The sequence below is a fragment of the Pavona decussata genome, unplaced genomic scaffold, assembly GCF_977016875.1.
Source record: "Pavona decussata unplaced genomic scaffold, jaPavDecu1.1 SCAFFOLD_223, whole genome shotgun sequence".
Lineage (NCBI taxonomy): Eukaryota > Metazoa > Cnidaria > Anthozoa > Scleractinia > Agariciidae > Pavona > Pavona decussata.
Window position 1 is genome coordinate 4,248,700 of NW_028145628.1, and position 21,144 is coordinate 4,269,843.

At 33.8% G+C, this 21,144-nt stretch overlaps 1 protein-coding gene across 7 annotated transcripts in view; it reads left to right on the forward strand.

The window, feature by feature from the left end:
- LOC146459270 (uncharacterized) overlaps window positions 1-21,144 on the forward strand; it is a 58,152-nt gene that overhangs the window by 26,123 nt on the left and 10,885 nt on the right. For 6 of the 7 annotated variants that reach the window (XR_014858031.1, XR_014858032.1, XR_014858030.1 and 3 more), the window contains 2 exons: window positions 7,639-7,744; window positions 7,929-7,954. Coding sequence is in view for 1 of the 7 variants with exons in the window: in XM_085089781.1 (XP_084945907.1) it covers window positions 7,156-7,243; window positions 7,639-7,744; window positions 7,929-8,202 (468 nt within the window). In the remaining 6 variants the exon portion in view is untranslated. Of the gene's footprint in view, window positions 1-7,090; window positions 7,244-7,638; window positions 7,745-7,928; window positions 8,203-21,144 lie in introns of those variants that run through there. The other variant, XM_085089781.1, reaches the window with a different exon arrangement.

A 21,144-nucleotide genomic window follows, 5' to 3' on the forward strand; every position in this document is an offset into this window, starting at 1 on the left:
TGTGTTATTATTTTGGGCTCAAAACCGATCAGATCACCGAATTTTGAATTGGATATATCTAATCTCCATTTGTTTCCAAGTTCGACAACGACACGATAACTTGATAAAACAAAATACAGTTTGACAGCTACACCATTAGCTGGTTGATCATCAGTCGTTTTGTTTAATGGCTTGTGTAATATAATTATTGAGATCATCATAACTGTACATACCATCAACAAATGTGATTGTTTCCCAATTGGCTCCACTATCTTTGGAGTATTTGATTTTATTATTGTTGTTTTTATTATTGATATTATGCCATGAATAAGTCATTGACACACGATTAACTGCTAGTTCATGTTTCATATCGCTGCCAAGATGAATTGGTGGATTAAACTTGATTGAAAAGTCTTCAGGCTGACTCCTACCTATTTTTTGACGATTAACGGATGATATCTTTATTTCTCGGTCTCGCATATATATCATTATAATACATAATTATTCAACAGCTCAATGAGTTGTTTATTGGAAATCGTACCTAGTTGATTCAATTTATGGGCAATCTGTGAAAATTCATTTTTTAACGGAGTTATTCCCAGCTAAAATAGATCCGCCGAGAAGTTCCATTCTGTCAACTAGGTCATTTATATTATCGAAATATACAACTCCTGATCCTATTTTTTTGAACTTATTACTGGTTTTATGGATTGGAATTTCACTCAGTTGGTTTAATTCATTGAAAACCATTTTGGCTATATCACTGTATTTCTTTTTTGAATTGAATCTCTTTGTGAGGAGATCAATGGTGTCAAAATCAACCTTCTTATCAAGCACTTTTTGTCCATCTTTTGATGCAATAAGACGTAATTGTCCCATCAATTTGGGGATATCAATCATGAGACCACCATACTGACCATATTGATTTATCTTATACGCATTCCGCTTTGGTTGATTATAACCGGATCCTGTTTTAAGAGTCTTTTGACCTTCTTCTATAATACCTATTCGATTTCTGTATTTTCTTATAGTTTCAATCTCTTTATCATATTTGGCTATTTTATCTTTATTTTTTTTTTTTGCTGTTTTTGTTGATGACAACTGTCCCTTTTGCAGGCCTATTCTTTGATTGGTATCACCAGATTCTTTTATTACTTTTTTAATAATTGTTGGATCTTTAATGGTTTCTAACAAAACATCACCTGGTAAGGGTAATTTATATTTTTGTATTGTTTCTAATTCTTCTTCTGTGAATCCTTTATTCATATCAGATATCATTTGTGGAGTTTGTTCACCGCTTTGTCCTGACAGTTCTAACCTTTTCACTTGTTCTGAATACGGTAATACAAGCGCTGATGTGATTGCTTTTTGATTTTTGTCTAATTGCTCAATTAATTTATCCTGTTTGGCATCAATTGTTTGTTTTGTCTCTTCCTGAGCTTTAATTATTGGTTTGAACGTTTCTGATAAACCCAGTTGTAAATCTTGTTTATTATTCTTGTATTCCTTCAACGTGTCTCTTACCTCTTTAGTTAAGATTCCAGCCTTAATCTTGGCTTCAGATATTTGTTTTAATCTTTGTAAGTCCATTATACTATTCGCTTACATAAACTTATCTAAACTTATCTAAACTTATCTTTCATAAATAATATACAAATCCATCATTTTTATTGTCTAATAAAATAGTATAATGGATATTCCAAACTATGACAATGAAAATGAAAACAATAATCTCAAATGGCTTTATGGATTCATGCCAAATGATACATTTCGAATGCTTATCTGTGGTAATACTGGTTCGGGTAAAACTAACCTTCTTTATCACATGCTTATGAGACCATTATTATACTATGATCAGATACATCTTTATGCAAAAAATCTAGAACAAGCAAAGTATAAAGATATGATTCAAAAGCTAAATGATATATCAAATAGTGTTGGTTATGATGTGATAGTTTATGGCAATGATCAGATAGTTCCAGTTGAGAGTTTAATGGATGATGAATCACAAAAGATTGTCATATTCGATGACTTTATTTGTGATAAAAACCAAAAACCATTAATCGATTATTTTATAAATGGTCGGCATAAAAACTGCTCTGTTATTTACCTTAGTCAATCATTTTACAAGACGCCAAAAGACATCAGGTTGAACTGTTCACATTTCTGTGTCTACGACTTCCCAAGCAATAATGAACAGAGTCTGATATCCCGTGAATTGGGAGTTGATAAGGTAACATATATTAAAGCCACCAAAAAACCATATTCTTTTCTCTATGTGGACAGACCTTCTAAGGTCGTAAAAAGAAACCTTTACGGAAATTTAAACTAGTTACTGAACAGTCTAATCAATTAGTATAATGGGAATTTTCAATGATGAAACAACTTCTGCATCAGGTTCTGGATCAATAGGACAACAAGGTCCTCCAGGTGTTGGTTTTATACTAACAGATAATGGTGATTATAACTTACAAAACAAAAAAATGGTTAATGTCAAACAAGGCACTAATCCTAATGATGCTGTCACAAAGAGACAGATTCAATTATTGGATGGAGCTAAACCAGGTACAGTCGTCAATAATAAATCAGTTACTTACAGCAATACTGGCAGTGTTCATACCAACAGCATATATTTACAAGATACACCAGACAATGCTGGTAGCTCCAATGATGTTCGATTAATGACTGAGCATCAGTCTTATGAAAACATTCATCTTCATATACCAGATTTGCAAAACTTTGATGGTTATGGTGGACGAGCTAAAAGCGAAATAATGGTCACATCAACAGAACAACATATCACCGGACGGAAAACATTTTTTGATATTAATGTTTTAAAACCTGATAATGATGATCAAGCAGCGAATAAAAAATACGTTGATGATTCTGTTAAAAAAATACCATCGCCCGATTTATCAGGTTATGCTCGGGTGTCTGAGCTGAATCTCAAAGCTGATAAAAACTATGTTGACAATCAAGATACCTATGTTATCAATACTGTTTCAACTTTAGTTAATACCAATTTGAACACCACCCTGAGAAGAGATGGGACCAATTCAATGACTGCTGATTTAAATTTGGATGATCATAAGTTGATAAATGTTAAAGAGCCAACCAATGACAAAGACGGTGTAAATAAAAAGTATTTTGAAGATAAACTTGCTGAATCACATTTGATTAGCAGTCACAAAACAAACGAATTCAAATACCTGTATGACACAGATGAATCAGCTTCAGAATATAATATAAGGGTAGATGGGTTCGAAGAAAACTTCAGAGAATCTGCTCATCAAAATGAAAAAGCTTATTCAATCACAATGATTAAGGATACTGATGGGTCTAATGATTATCGAAGTGGTATCTCATTCAACATTTATCCATTACCCATTGGTACGTTCACAATGATATTCGAATACTATTGGCCTGAATCCACCAATGTATCATTATCAACTCAAGGAACAACTGTCTATATTCACAAACAGGTCTACCGAGCACTCGACACGTACGGCAAACTGCTTGTTCAGATTAATAATAACAGTAAAAACACACCCGATCGTATAACATTGGTAATCCATGGCAGAGCTGTTGTCCAGAACCCAGAAGGATACTTGGTTATTTATGGAATCAAAGGATGGAGTGATAGTGTAGATCCAAGGGTTTATGATGGTTTGAAAAATGAGATGTACGCTGATATTAATATGAATAATAATAGGATCGTAAATTTGGCTGATCCTACAGAAGATAAAGAAGCTGTAAATTTACAATATCTACAGAAAAAAAATGGACCAGTTCGGATTTTCGGAGATGTTATACATAATGGTTATTTCATCACAAAAGGCACTTATCTCAGATTCGATAAAAAAAATATGGATCACAGATATAAGACTTATGAGAAGAACTTATGAAAGAGTCACAGACACAATTATTATGACACTTCTAAGTAATCAAAAAAATAATTATAACTTGGATTTTCAAGATGCTAACACAGTATGGATAACTGTAAATAGATTATTCGATACTATTGTTTCACTGCAATGTGCAAAATTAAGAAACATCTATTTTACTATTTATCACAAAGCAATATTAATATAATCATATCATATACAATGCCATACGTAGAAGATGAAAACGGAAATAAGTTTGAATATACAGTCAGACATGAAATGCAGCAAGATATCATATGGAAAGAACCAATTCACGTCAATGATGATGGTCACCTTGACACAGAAGACCGTCATCTGATTATCAAAGATGGAACACAACCAAATCATGCAATATCTCTGAGTCAACTCCAGAGCTACACAGAGGATACTATCAAACCACTGATTAACAATAGTATAAGACAATCTTTGGTGCAATTGGATTCTGACATCAAAGGACTATTGGAGAATATGATGCGTGCTAAAATAAAACCGTTAATAATCAGCACGATTAATGAAGCTCTTAAAAAATCATAAAATTTTGTATGGACAATAATTATAAAAGACTATGATTGATGTAACAGAGTTCAACCATTTCAGCAACACATTATCATCTGACCAAATAGATGAATTGAAATCTTATTACAAAACATATCACAAAAAAATGTGGATTTACAAAAAAGCTTATAAATCCTATAGAAAATGGAAATTAATTGGTAACATCAGTTCTGCAATTATTGCTGCTGGTGGTATATCCAGTAGTATACCCACTTCAGGTATATCTCTTGTTGCGGCTACTGCTGTTTCACTTTTCATTCAAATATATTTGAAGCATAAAAATGTTGATATAAAAACATATCAATGTCATTACGCCTACCAAAGATACGGGCACTTGTTAATATCCATAAAAGAAATCCTTAGAAGTGGTGAATTCGATGATGATCTCAAGAAAAAACTACAACATGCTGATGATTATATTTAAGACAACACACCGATTGTCGATGAACAAGCAAAAATGTATGATAAGTTATTTTACTAACCTATTTCACCACCAATCGAATCCAATACACTATCCCAATACTGTTTATAACTAGCCAATGTTCGGTCACTCTTAATACAAACAAGCGGACTGTGCTCTAATCCCATGGCTCTTAAAATTTGTTCTAATAAAAATTTTATACTGATAATACATTTCCTTTTCCCATTAATATGGGGAAGGATTTTATTTATTTCAGCGAAAATACGATGTATTTTTACCCTCTGTTGATAATTAATACGAATCATCGATGCTGCCAATAAATCATCGATTATATTTTCAAGATGATATTTTCGATTGTAAACGCTCTTTGTACGAACTCGATAAAGATTCTCTCGGAAATTAACATATTCGTTTACTACTTTATAGCCAGCAACTTGCCCGCAATTTTTACAAACTGAATAACCTCTATCAAGAATTATATGAGCATAATTATCACAACATTGTTCGCGTTCGTTCGACTTACGATTTTCAAACTGCTCATGACAGAAAGGACAAGACTCTCCAAAATCCTTGAAACCTTCATGAATTTCTGCTGAACATAAATCACAATTCATTCTACTATACAATATATAATTGTACACAATATTATTTAAAACGTGTAAGAAAAATAACGAAAAGAACTCATAAACAAAAAAATCCTTTGTCATGCAAAATGTGAAACTTTTTAATATTTAAACAGTTTCAATCAGTCAAATCAAACTCAAACTCATTTTTGTGCACAAACTTTCTCAGTAAAGATCGTTAGTAAAAGAAAACTTTATGAGTAAACTTTGTCGGCAAAGTTTACTTGTTTGATTGTGATTGGTCGATAGAATCATACGACTGTCACATGACCTTGGACACAAGAGACTAAATTTAGACACAAGCGGGAAAGTCCTATTGCATTACATCATTTCCGAGAAAGTGAAACAGTGTTTGGATAATGGTGTGGATGCGTTTCTTACGCGTAAGAAAAAAAGTAACGACGAAGAGACAAGCTATTGACAGTAAAGAATAAATTTTCCAAAAAGGCTTAAAGAGATATTACTATTTAATAGTATAAAGAAATGGAAAATAAATGTATCATAAAATTTCCAATTAAAGCCGAAAAACACATGAAGAAGGTTATAAGCTATTATCCAATGGAGGATATATGTCCATGCATTAAAGTAATAAATCAGTTAACCAAATGTTATAGTTGCAAAAAAAGAAGAACATATCGGCAATTTTATTATGATGGCAAAGTAACTTCTGTTTGTGGAATCTGTTTATACAGACGAGATCCAAAAACAATTAATCTGATATATTCAGGTAAGCGGGTTCGACTGGAAGAACGTGATATTTGTTATACTAATGTTTTTGTGATAACAAATTTTTATTTGGTTGTTTTCAGGGCACATTATGGAAGCATTCTTATTCATGAAAATGGGAAAAAAAATTCATATACATGTGATGGAACAACTAAAAATATGACTTTGACATATTTTGATGAATGGAAAAATCATCTACAATTCAAACGATGACATTTAAAGCAGTGACTCCATCGTCGCTTCGCCTGACCCATATAAAATTGAATGACTGATTTTATTACTCTAACAACTTTAGTCTATTTTTTGCACTCATATTTTTTTAAAAAATATTAGTACCTTCTCTTTAATCCAAATTTTCTATGATTCGCCTGAACCATATGATGCTATTCTGTTACCAAATGATGATAATTTAATATAAACGCCATTTATTTAACCAGTTTTTTCCGGTTTTCTAATGGTTTAACAACTTTACCCTTAGATCTTATTATTATGTTTGTGTAATGAACACCTTTCCATCCCAAATCTTTATAATGGCTCAAAACGTAATTAAACAGGTTATCCAAATCCAAACTTTTTTCAATTTTTTGTTTCAGATTATCAATGTCAGTTCGATAATATTTAGTTTCCCTATAATCATATCCATGAATATCAAAATGTATTCTATTCTTTTCCTCATGAAAAAGACAAAATCTATGGTTAAAACAAAAATCACCATATTTTTTAATAATATCAAGCATGACATCATAAATTTCTTTCATATTTAATCCCTTCAAATGTTTATCCAAGCATCTAATTTTAATAGCCATTACAAGGCAACAACACCCTTCCAAAATATGTGAAATTATTGATGGATCATCTTACAGGGAACACTGCCAACCTGGATGATTTCTACACAACCCCAACAATTTCAGTCTGATATTCAACACTGATGGGATTCCAATATTCAAAAGTTTTGTTGTTGGAGTATATGGCCAATCAGTTTATCTGGCAGTTAATGAACTGCCTAAAAGTAAGGGGTAATTAATTTTATTTTGAAAATAGTAATAAATCTTAGATTGTTTTTCTTACTTAATATCACTATTTGACAAATTATTTGTTATGTCAGCAGAATTCCGTAGGCCATTTCTGAGCTGCCTTGAACTTGTCATTAAAATGGGGCTAAGTGCAAAGCCTTTCATAGGAAAATTAGTTTTGTTTGCATGTGAATGACAACAAATTTTCACAATAAAATCTTTAACACTTAGCCTCGCTTTCATAATGAGGTTCAAAGCAACTCGCAAATGGCATATTGGGTCTTTAATTATTTAGTACTGATTCAGATGTTGTTTTTTTTTCTTTTATGCCAGAATATTGGATTTATTTTCAGGACAAATGCTTACATTTTTTAAATTCTTTGTGCACTTTTTGTCAGGTTCTCAAAAAAAACTTAATTGTTTGGGGGCAAGGGAAGGCAAAACCTCCAATGAGCACATTTCTAACTCCTTTTTTGGTGTCTGCGCAGTAACTATGAAACAAAGGTGAGTGTTATTATTATTTATTGTCATAAACAATGCCATTTAGTGAAGTAAAAACTCACAGGTCTGGTTGTTTGAAGGCGAGATCCAATTCAACTAAAGACTGTCAGATTTCACAGTACTATATAAGCAGATTATGAAGATTATGTAATTTAAATGTAGTTATGTTTTCTTTTCTTCTTTAAAGAGCATTCATAGTGACTTTTTCCATAACAATCTGTGGAATTGGAGGCAAGCTAACAACAATTATCCCAACTGCAAAGTTGAAAGAAGCTTTCAAGAAGTCAGGAGTTTCACTGGACATCTGTGTGCCAGTTGAAACGTTTCAAAGGGCAGTGATGGCTAACATGGAATTTTGCAGTAGGGAGTACACAAGGATAGCAAAACAACACTGCAGTGTGGTCTACTTTGACAACAAGTTTGGAATAATTCAGTACTTTTGTGCCACTGCAACAAGTGGGGTATGCATGAGTAATAATAATAATAATAATAATAATAATAATAATAATAATAATAATAATAATAATAATAATTTAAAAAAATTAATGGAATGATAACTTTATTATTTACAAGAATAAAATCTACTAGATACAGTTTGATTCTATTAAAACCTGAGGGATTTTAGAGTTTGCTGTCATAAATACAGTATATGTAATAATAATAATAATGATAATAATAATAATAATAATAATAATAATAGTAATAATAATAACAATAATAATAATAATAATAATAATAATAATAATTTTTTTCTTTTTTTTTTAAATAATTAAACTTTATTGAAATATTCGGAGCAAAATCTATATTTACAAGTTAAAACTATTAAAAACCTATTTACAATTCATGCATCATCACTAAAATATATATTTGGAAGTTAAAATACGGTCCAGCTAAAATTGCGAAAATTAAGAAAAGAAAAGATAAAAAAAAAAAACTGAGAAATTCGTTCTCATCCTAAAATCTAAAATCTAGCCAGGTTTTTATCGATTTCAAAGTCGGTATCTGCAATCTTCAGTGGTGCTCTTCGCATACAACGTGAGCCTCTCAAGCATAGCAGTGCAGATCTCAGGAGGGCAAGTAGCCCAGAAAGGAGAGACCTGGGACATTTTTCAACCAATCTCAATTCTCCCCCCTTTCAGCATAAAAACCAAAAAAAATCAAGCAACAGCCAAAATTAACACCAGAAAGCAATTAAGTAGTATATAAAAATCAGAAAAAAATAAAAAATCCGACCACTTTTTCAAAAAAAAGTGTCCCAAATCAAGTAAACGTGCTTCACAACATTTTAAGAGGAAACCGCTTAAGACTTCCTTTCTTGTGGCGAATTGAAATATTACGTCAGCTTTAGAGGAAGTCAAAAGTAAAAACTTCCTAACCGAAGAAAAATAGTATCACGTTTGTTCGATTACATCATGTTAAAACCACTTGATTGGTCATCCTTTGACAGGATTGACTTCCTTTTTCTTTTATAAAAGAGCAATCAACGCATTTTCGCATCAATTTTAAAATGGCTGATGATGGGGAAATGTTGTGGGATGACACTTGTGGTACTGAATTGCTTGGCGTTGCAACAAATTTAACTATCTCTAAAGAACAAGAAGCAATACTGAAGGAATATATTAACTACCACGATGAAATGAAAACATTTCTTGAGACCTGTCTTGATAAAGGACAAAAAGAAGATGAAATCGCGGCGAGTGTTTACTTCAAAGAAAACAAACCAAGCAAACCGAAAGCGAGTCTTGGAAACTTGTTTGGGCACAGAAGTCGGAGACACCAACAAACTGTGGAAGAAATGCATGAATTTCTGAAATCAAGAATCATAAATCAGCAACTTCAAGAAGCAGAGCCTGCTTTTAACTCTTCTGTTTACCAAAGTTGGGAAGAAATTTCACTTCAAATAGAAAAACACATACTCTTCGGTAAACATAAAAAAAATCAAGCTCTTGTTGCGGACATCAATCTTGGTCTTCTCTTGGAAAGTGGATCACAAATTTATCAAAGGGAAAAAATTATCAAGCGCGTGACTGGAACTTTCGATAAGTGGATTACAAATAACACAGACATTTCTGTTCGTCATGCAAGAAGACTTAGAGCTTTGGCAAAGGCTTTACAACCATTTCCACGCTTGAAAAAACTTGATTTAATAACAACAGAGATGTGCAACAACCTATCAAATATTCTCAAAGTTCTTGAGATTCCTGAGTTTAAAACCTTTTGGTCACAAACAACTTGAAACTTTTTTTATCGTTGCCAAGAAAACGATGCCTTAGAAACAGCGGCCATAAATGTCCGCCGTTGCCAAGAAAACGATGCCTTAGAAACAGCGGCCATAAATGTCCGCCGTTGCCAAGAAAACGATGCCTTAGAAACAGCGGCCATAAATGTCCGCCGTTGTCAAGAAAACCATGCCTTAGAAACAGCGGCCATAAATGTCCGCCGTTGTCAAGAAAACAATGCCTTAGAAACAGTAGCCATAAATGTCCGCCGTTGTCAAGAAAACAATGCCTTAGAAACAGTGGCCATAAATGTCCGCCGTTGCCAAGAAAACAATGCCTTAGAAACAGCGGCCATAAATGTCCGCCGTTGCCAAGAAAAAAAATGTCTTTAAAACTAAATAAAATGATTTTTATTTCATACGCTTGTGATGTTTATTTTTCACCAAACTAAAATTTACATATCTTCTTTGGATATGTAAATTAATCGCTTTTAATTTTTTTCCCGCAAAACAAACAACGAAAAACCTCCTGATCTCTTCTCAAATTCAACTCTCAACTCGTTACGTCGAGAAGTGATCCGAGTTTTTTTTGATATTTTTTTTTAATCTCCTCTTTCAAGGCTTCAACATCAACTGGCTTCGTCTCAGGCTCACTCTTCACTTTCACTTCCTTCATTTGTTTATTTCGAAGTCTCTCTTTCATCGAAAAATATTTTTCAACCTCTCGCAAAATCAAGTCAAACTCGCCATCAGAAATAAATCCATCCTTCAATGCTTTTGAAATCAATCTATTTACGGACAAAAGCGACGATTCAGCAAGAGAAACCGTTTTTTCATGTTTTCTAACTTTTCTTTCAAAATTCGCACTTCCAGCCATTGAAGCCGATGATATGAGAGTCGTGATCAATGCTGTCAAACTCAAAGGAACTCCGACAGCAATCCCGATTCCACTCAATGAAGTTCCAACACTGCTTGATGCCAACACGGTTGTCAAAAAAACTGAAACTGATGTTATTTTCGAAGCGATTGATTTTGCTCTCTTGTACTTCTTGCTCACTCGTTTGTAATGAGAAATTTCGCCTTCGAGTTGTTTTTGACAATCACAAATCTTTTTCAATCTGAATTGCGCAACGTCGCTTCGCTCGCTCACTTCGTTCGCTTCGAGAGAAGGATAAAGTTGTGGCGCACTTGGAATAATATTTTGTTCACTCATATTTTATTAAAAGATCTCAAATAATTTCAAATTCAAATCTCAACGGAAGCCCATTAAAATCGATGACCTCACCAGTTTCTTCCGTCACTGTGATTCGCAAAGAATCGATTATTTTTTTCCCACCTGCTATTTTCCGAAACGGGCTATGTTTTGATGAATATTCAACTCTTTCGAAAGGACTTCCTTTGATGTCAAAACACGCCAAAACATTTGAAGGTTTTTCATTGAAAAAATTTTCGTTTTTATCAACAAGATCGCAGTTGATGAAGAGGTTGTTGAATGAAGCCAAACGATTGATGATGGTATCTCCACTTTTCAGAGTGTGCCGTCGTTGGGCTTTTGGCGAAACGTCCTGACTGATATCAATCAGACCAAGAAGATGAGTCAGGTCACGATCAAAAATAACTTTTCTTCCAAGAGGATTTTCAATCACAATTGGACCTTTTTGGTCATCAAGTTTTACTTTGATGTTTACTTTTTCAAGTATTTTCTTTATATCTTTACCGATTGTGTAAAGAGTGTAATTTCCAGGATAAATTCTATTGACAGCACTAACGTTTTTGTCATCAAATATGCTGATTTCTCCTCTTTCTTTCAAATTAAACCAAGAATTATAAAAAGAGCAACTGATCAACCTGATGAACCCAAATTTTTCAATTGGTTCATCAAAGTAAACCGTGTGATCATTTGAATTTGTCAAAACAGTCAAAACAACCATTTTATTTTCAAAACATAAAAAATGGAAAACTTGTTAAAATGGATAGATTCCCACCCAAAAGAAGCAAAAAGACTTTCCGAACAAGCAGAAGAAAAAGCGTGGCGAAACTTCAAAGCCAAATTTCCCAACGCTGACCTCAGCAAATTCGTTGCACAAGTGGATATGACCGACAAAACACACGCAACAGCTCAAATAAATTTGGTTATTGTTCCCGGTCAACATTGGCAAATTGTTTCACCCAACCCCAAAGATTGGTCTGTTGAAATGAAGAAAGCTCTTGGATTTGGAGGCTTTCCAATCGAGCTAATTCTCAATTCAAATCCTTCAAATCCAGTTCCAGCTGTTCCATTTTCAGACAAAATCCCCGAATCTTTTGGGGAAATCCTTAACCAACCAATCAAAATTTTTGTAAAACCCAACGAAAGCTTCACAACAAAATTCCGAGAAATTTTCGCGAAAACAAAGATCACCCACAAAACAGCAAAAGAATCAAGAAAATGGCTGAATCAACCAAACATGGACCATTGGCCGCAACAACTCAACTTTGCCTTTTGGTGCGCAACAACAGCTTCTGGAATCTCAAGACATCTCGTCAATTCACTCCCACCTCAAATCAAGTCCTTTCTTCTTTTCCACATTTATTTCACAACAAGAAGGATTCTCTTCGAAATGGGAGGAATTCAAAGTGAATCTGCTCTCCCAGGTGATCCCACATTCAGTCAAACTGAAAACAAATTCGACATTCCTTCATACAAGAGAATCTGTGCAGAATTTCAAATCTCGCCAAACGCAGATTTCAGATTCACCTTTGGTCAAAATTTTGGACTTGGATATGTTAACATATTTTATCCAGGAGAAGGAGACTATGCACAAAAGCATTGGACTTATCCTCCAGCAACCCTTCAAAACCCATCAAGTCAAAGATTCTCCGATGAAGGCGGAACTGACGCAAAAGGAAACAGAATTGATTTCATCAGAAACGATCAAGGAGCTGACAAACAATTCGAATTTTTCATGTCAAACGGACCTCTCAATGGACTTTCTCAAGCAGGAATGGCAAGAATCAATCAATCAATTGAAGCATTCGTTTATTGCATTCTTGGAGCACAAGTCAACGTTAGATCATCAATCCTTGGTGAATTTGGAGGCGCAAAGGAAGCTCAAAGAGAATTTCTCGTCCTCATGGAAGATGCAATCAGACAGCCTGACTTGTCAAAAAGCATCAGTAGATATCAGCTTGCGATTGATGAGGCAAAAGTCAGGCTTGATCTTGCCATTTCACCAGGAACATGGTTGATGCCTTCAAATTTTGTCATTAACACTCAAAGCACAGTTGGATACAACAACAATCTGAAAAAAGCAACTGGAAACATGAAACTCGGAGTCAACTCTGATGTCAATGTTGACTTAAAAAAAGTTGGAGCCAGGAATATGGATGGAGGACAATCAAAAAACAACAGATCAACTTCGCATTCTTCAAATCCAGAAAATGAAAACAAAAATACAAAACCACCGTCTTTGGATTCACAACAAGTCACAAAACAACTTCAGGAAGCGAGTGAAAACCAAGAAAAAGAAGAATCAAGTCAACACGAAACTTTCAAATCTGGCGTCATCATTGCAGCATCACTCGGAGCATTTGCCATTTATCGGATTTTTCGTTGAGTCCAATCCAATGGATTAAACTCAATTTTTAACTCGCTATCGCGCGCTCGCTCCGCTCGCTTTCTTTTGAATCTTTTCAACCATGAAAACTGCAACAGCAAGAATCAACAGCCAAGCGTTTTTTCCAAGGAATCCAACAACTTGTCCTGCAGTTTTGAAGATGAAACTGACGATTGATCCAATCAATCCAGGAAGAAGTTGACCAAGCTTTTTTCCAAGATCTTTCAAAGCATTTCCAACTCCTTTAGCAACAGATTTGAGTCCTTTTGAGAGCGCATTCACAATCACACCGATTGTTGTGCCAACAGCAAGGAAAACAGCAAAAACTGTGAATCCATATCTCTTGAAAATGTTTTTTATTTTCTCTCGAAGAGGCATTTCTCTTTCTATTTCTTCAATTTGTGTTCCCAGCCTGGCAAGCTCCTCTTCATTTTCTGCAACTCTTGCCTCAACTTCTGCTCTCAGTTGGGAAGAAGTGTTTTCATCTTCTAGGATTACTTTATCATTTTCAATTTGTTTTTTTAGTTCAGCCTCTCTTTCATTCAGTTCATCAATGGTTTTTGTCGTGTTGAGCCTTTCTTCAAGAGTGTTTCTTTCTTTTTGTTTTTTTGCAAGATCAGATTTGAGTTTGTCAACCTTTGCTTGTCCTTTTTCTTTCGCTTTCACTTGTTTCTGCAAATCCAAATTTTCTTTTTTTGCATTTTCAAAATCTTTTTGCAAATTCTTTTTCATTTGCTTCAGTCTTTGCAATTCTGTTTGATTTTCAAGACTCGAACCATGTTCTTCTTCCAGTGCATCAATTTTTGCTTGCGTTTTTTCGAGTTTGTTTCTATAATCTCTGATTTCTTGAGCATTTTTGTGGAGTTCTTCAGCATTCTTTTCTGCTTGTTTCAATTGTTTTTCTGCTTCTCTCAGTCTCTGCCGGTTTTCTCTTATTTCAGAATTATCTTTAGCGATCAAAGATTCAGCATCAGTTCCCAAAGCAGATAATATTTCTTTTGGCAATTGTGGGTTTAATCTTTCTTTTCCTGTTGTTTGCTCTTTGGTCATTAATGGGTAGAATTTTTTCCCACTTTTTTTCATCCTGACTTCTATCTTATCTTTGAAAAACGAAGCTTCGAGTTTATCATCTTCTGCATTTGGGTATAATATACTGAGATCATCCCATGCATCTTTTGTGAGGGATTGCGCTTCTCCCCACGTTTGTTGACCTTGAGTTTCACCTTCAATGAAAGATGTTTCTGCAGTTTTTGGTCTTGCTCCTTCTTTTCCATAATCTCTGTTCATTGTTGTCTTTGGAGTACTTTCACTGGGATTGTTTATTTCTTGATCAGAATCTTCATCATCATCATCATCTTTATCTTCATTTTTATCTTCTTCATCAGGATCAAGATCTTCTAAAGGAATGTATTCTGCCATTTTAAAAATAATATATTAAAATGGAAGTCAGTGAAAAAATCAATCCGAATTTTGAGAAAAAAACATCAAACGCTCTCAAGGCAGACAGAACTGTTCACAGAGTCACATTCAACCCAAACAAAGCTTCCCCAGGTGAAACACTCAGGATTCCAGTTCCAAAGCTTCATGAGGGAACAGTCTTGGTTCCAGATTCACTCGCGTTGATTTTTGATTTGCTTGTGAGTGGCCATGCAAATAATTTTCTGGTAAACAATGTTTCAAGAGCGTTGGTTTCCAGATTGAAAATCAAGTTTGCTGGAGAAATTCTCGTTGACACAGACGGTTGGGATCTTTTCAAGCTATGGGAAGATCTTTTTTTGACAAAACACGAACGAGAAAACATGTTGAGTGAGGGAATTCAATCTGAGGCTCTCTCAAAAATCAGATCCAATGCTGGAGACAAACCAACTTCTTCAGTCGTGAAGGAAAACAAGCTCAATGATATCTTCAAAAGCAAATACAGAATCAGACTTGATCACGAAATTTTGAAAGATCACGGAGTTTTTTATCCAAGAGCCTTGTCTGATGAACTGGTTTTTGAATTGACCCTTGCCCCTGCAAGCGGTGTTGTGAAGGGATCTGACGCAACAAAACTTGCATATGAATTGACAAACATTCAGCTTGAATATGAGGTTATTCAAAGCAAAAAGCTTTCAGATGAAGTCAATTCAAATCTTCTCAACGGAGATCGTTTCATGTTTGAGCATGTCACTCATCACAAAACAATCACATTTGCAAAGGGAACAGACTCAATTATCAACGAGTCAATCAATGTTCCGAGAAGATCAATGAAGGGAATCCTCCTCCTTTTCTTCGAACCTTACACTGCAGGTGCAAGAGATTCAGAAAAAACATTCAATCCTGACATCACAGAGGTGAAAGTTGACGTGAATGGAGTTCCAAACAAGATTTTCAGTCAAGGAATGAAAACGAGAGACATGTTTGATGAAGTTTTCAGAAGATTTGGAAAGGAAAACTCCTCAATGAACGCAACTGAATTCTTTGCTGGAGACAAGTTTGCATTGTTCATCGATCTCAGGAGCATGAAAGACAATGATCTTCATGGAAGTGGAATGAGATTGGTGAACACAAAAGACGGAGTTTATTTGTCAATCAAAAGAAAAGCAAGTGGTTCAAGAAATGTCAAATGCCACATCTTCATCTTGGCTGATGCGCAATTCAGCATTTTGAACAAAGAGCTTGAGAGTGTAGCATATTAATTTCTTTTTGATCAATCAAAAAGAAATTTTTCAAACCGGAGGCAATTCAGTTCCAGGAGGAACAATCATTAACTCTTCTCTGACGAATCCTCTTTTTGGACCATCTTTCAAATAATAAAGAACCGGTTCTTTTTCATTCACAATTGCTCTGTCAATTGAAAAAACTTTCAGAGACCAATTCGGATCAGTTGCTCTTCTTTGACCTCCTTCAAGTTCACCAGGAGCAAAAAGAAACCTCACATTCACTGAAGAATCGAGTCTCTTTTCATTTTTTCCAACAGGTCTTGAATAATTTGGTTTCTTTGAATCAACCACCTTTTCTTTGATTGCGTCAATTGGTTTCTTTCCTGTAAGTCGAGTTGTTTCATTGTTCAATGCTTTCACAACTTCTGGAAGTCTTTTCACCCATTCCGTGGATCTTTCACCTGATTTTAAGTTCATTTCTTGGGAATATTGAAAACTGAAAAGTCTTTCACCCAAAGTTCGATTGAATCTCTCAACAATTCCTTGATCACGGTGAACATTTGGATTTCCTCTTCTGATTCTTGTTTCATGTTTTGACATTTCCTTTGTGACATCACCCATAAATTCTCTTCCTGGATCAACTTGAAGAATTTTTGGCCATTTCAAAGGTCCTTTGTAAATTTTCTGAAAAGCCTTTGAAACTTCAGATGAATCTTTTGAAGTGAGAGGTTCAGCGGCTTTGAATCTGCTTGCAACATCAACAACAGTCAAGGCATATTTGAAAATCTTTCTCCCTCTTGGGAGTTTGTCATGCGGAAGAAAGAGAAGATCAGCTTGATGAACTGCATTGGGAAATTCAACATCAAATGTTGGTCTTTGGATGTTTTTTGGAACAGGCAGGTAGATTTGCCAGATTGCTTGTTTCATCAACCAAAGTTTTGCTTCATCTTCAGAAACATTGGCTTCTTGAGAAAGTTTTTTCGCTGCTTGAAAGCCTTTCCAATATCCTTTTGGGGAATAATAAATTTTTGACAATTTTTTGTTTGACATTTTTAAAGGAAATGACTTGCTGCAAATCCAATAGCCAAAGCTGATGTTCCAACAAAGATCAACTCTCCCTGTTTTTGAGATTCGCTTGGTTGGTAAAAGTCTGAAAATTGAGGTTCTTTGAGATGATCAATTTTTTGTTGATGAACCTTGTTATAAAGTTTTAAAGCATAATCAGTGTTTGTGAAATTTTGTTTTGCTTCATCTTTGATTCTGTCATTTGTTTGAATCCAATCATTCAGTTTTGCTCGATTTTCTTCGTATTTTTCGAGTTCTTTTTGATATTTTTCAACTGCCAGGTTGTGTCTCTTTTTTTCCTCAAGTGAGGCTGATTCTGAATCTCCAGAAATAAATTTTGCGAGATATGATCCACCAACAAAGGCGGTTGCATTGATTATTGCTCCTCCAATCATGATTGCGATGCTTGCCATTTTAACTTGGCAATATTTTTTTTTTTCAAGATAATCTTTTGTTGCTAATGAGGCAGCAATGATGACAGTGAATTTCACATAATTCATGAGATTTGAGGAAGGATCAGAAGTCATTGGTTCTTTGATTACTTTCTTTGCAAGCCATCCAAATCCTGCAGCCAATCCAGTGATTGTTGCAGCATCAGTCATTGTTTTCACGAGTTTATTGTCTGACATTTTATTTAAAAAAACAAATTAATCCATTTGTTTTAATTTTGGAGATTTTTTTGTTGCAGCTTGCTGCGTCCCACTATGTGGGACTTCAATATTTTGCCTCTCAACTTCTACCATATGATCAATCAATTGTTTTTGTGCTTTTTCACTCCTTTCTCTTCCCACGTTGCTTTTATTTTTGAAAAGATGTTTCAATTCTTCCCTCTTGTAATACAATCCAGCAAGTGAAACAACAATGCTGGCAACCGAAAGCACTTGAGTGAGAGAAAATGAACTGCTTTGCTCGCTTTCGTTTTCAGTTGGAGGGTTTTCTTTTTGTTCTACTCTTTTAGTGTCTGTTCTCGTGACTTCTTTTGCTTTTTTCTTTGCTTCACGTGCTTTTTTGTTGTGTTCAGCAAGTTTTTTTCCAGCTGCAATTCTTCCTGGATTTTTCGGAACTGTTTGTTTTGTTGTTGTTGTGATTTGTTCAGAATCAGGTTTTTCTTTCTTTTCAGAACTTGTTTGAGGTTCTTTGTTTTTTTCAGGTTCTTTAACTTCTTGAGTGTCCATTTTAAATGATTTTTCAATTTCTTGTCATTTCATTTAAAATGGAAAAATTAAACAAAGAAGAACTTGTAGTGCTTTTGGAATATTTCAAAAATGAATCAGAAGAAAACAGACAAAGGCATCAGCAATATCTTGAAAAAGACGATCTTCAAGAAAATCATGAGTCAACATTTCATTTCTTTCGAAACCAAACGGGAGAAACAAAAACAAGACTCATGCAAGTCTTCAATGACAGACTCAAACACGAGATAAGGTTGAAAAAGGATGTCTTGAAGGATATTGAAAAACTTGTTAAAAATGAGAAAAAAACTCCTTTCTTTCACAAGTTTGTTGGTTATTCCGTTTCTCTTTTTCTTTTGTTAAAATCAATGCAAATAATAATGAAATAATTTTCAAAAAAATTTTTTTTATTTTTAATTAAAATGGAAAGTCTTCAAACATTATCAGCAAGAGTTCTTGCAAAAAACAATTTCGATGAGAATTTTTTCCCCAAAAAAACCATTTGCCATCAGGAAATCAAAAAACAAAAAATTTTGCAATTATTCAACAATTACAAAAATTTTTGTCTTGAAATTGAAGAAGATTTGAATGTTGCAAGAGAAAATTGTTCAAATTTTTATGAACATTCAATGTTTCTTGCATTTGACAGAAAAGGCACCCTTGAATTTCTTCAAAAAAAATTGAAAGAACTTGATGAAATAATTGAAGAAAATATGCCATTAATTATAGAAAAACAAAATAAAAAAGAAAAAATTGAAGAAGAACTCAGAGAATTTAAAATTGAAGAAATTCAAGATTCATTTGATGGTTACGTTGGTAAGAATTACTTGGTGGAATATTATGGAATTAGAAAATATTATCAACAAGCATTTGATTCTTTGAATGTTTTTTATTGAAATTTCATTTGGTTTCCAAATGAAATCAGTCATCAAAAATATTAGGATCATTCAAAAAAAATTTTTTTATCATTCTAATTTGGAATGAATAATCTTTACAAAAATACACATCAAAAAATGAAATACGAATTTGATCAATTTCCTCATCTCTTTCAATTTTTGAAAGTTTTTCTATTAATTTTTCTTCCATTGATTCTTTTTTTTGCTCTTTTTCTTTTATTTTCGATTCTTCGCAATTCAAATATTCTAAAAAATCAATGAATTCATTCGAAGTTTTGTTGCCCACAAAATAAATCCATTGGATTTCTGGCAGGTAATAATTTTGATTTAAATCATCAATGTAATCAAGATGATCTTCAATTTCAAGACAAAAATTTTCATAAACACTGAATTCATCGAAAATTTCTTGTTTTCTTGCATTTCTTATTTCCCAGTGACACATGAGCTTTTTGTGAAAAAAATTTTCGTTGAAATCATTTTTTGCAAGAACTCTGGCTGATAATGATTGAAGACTTTCCATTTTATTTAAAAATAAAAAAAATTTTTTTTTGAATTTTTTTTGAATTTTTTTCAAGTTATTTCTCAGGTTCTTATTCAATTTCTTTCACAGGTTCTTTTCAAGTTCTTTTCAATTTCTTTCACAGGTTCTTTTCAAGTTCTTTTCAATTTCTTTCACAGGTTCTTTTCAAGTTCTTTTTCAAGTTCTTCTTCAATTTCTTTCACAGGTTCTTTCACAGGTTCTTCGCTTCTATTCGCTCCTTCTTCAAGTTTCAAACTGTTTGCTGCCAAAAGACTTGCACTCGCAGCAGCCATGTATTTTCCGTATTTCAAATAAAGACTTCCAGCAATCAAATTGAGTTCTCTGTTCACAATGAAATCATTTTTCAATCCCCTCAAAAACTTTTCTTGGTCAAGAGGAAGGAAAAAACAAAGTGCTTTTGCACTTGCTTGCAAAAATGTTTCAACAATAGCTCCGCAAGTTTTTGAAGACAAAGAAGCTTCGTATCTCTTGAAATATTTTTCCACATCTTTCTTGGAAAGTCTTTTGATTTGATCTTGTGTGAGTTCAACTCCAATCATTTCCTTGCATTGGCCACTTGCTGCCAAAATGGCAAGATTTTCTCTGTGATCTGTTTCAATTGGTTGGGGTTCAGTTTCAAGAAGCGACATGACTTCTTTCAGTGATTCTTGTTCTTGGATTTCCATTTTAAATCAAATGAAAATTTTTTCAGTTCAAAGAAATTTCAAAAGGATGCCTGAGGGAGAAATCAAGATGAGAAAACTTGACTTCTTTCAACTCTTTCATATATTTTTCCTTTTCATCTTTTGTCAAATCTCCTGCGAATTCTTCGAAGACTGTTTTCATGTCTTTTGCTGATGGAGTGAAAAAAAGAATCAAAGAAGCAATGTTTTCTCTGAAAGGTTTTGCTATGCTTGACATTTGTTGAGTGAGAACCCAAACGCTGATTCCTGAATGTCTTGCAGAAAAAGCGAGTTTCACAAGTTCATTTGTCCTTTTTTTCACATCTTTTGATGAGGCGCAATCATCGAGAATGATCAATGTGTTTGTTCCCTCAAAGGCAAAAGAGATTATTTTTAGCCAGTCATTGATGTGATGGTGTTCTGGGATGATAATGAAAAAATCTTTGTCATTCTCAGCAAAATTATCCCAGGTTTTGTTGTTGACGAATGTTGGACAAAGGAGGAAAATGAAATCAAATTTTTGATTGAATTTTGTTTTGAGAAGATTCACAAGAAAAGTTGTTTTTCCTGAATTTGTTGGTCCAACAATTAAAGCATTGAATGGAATGTTT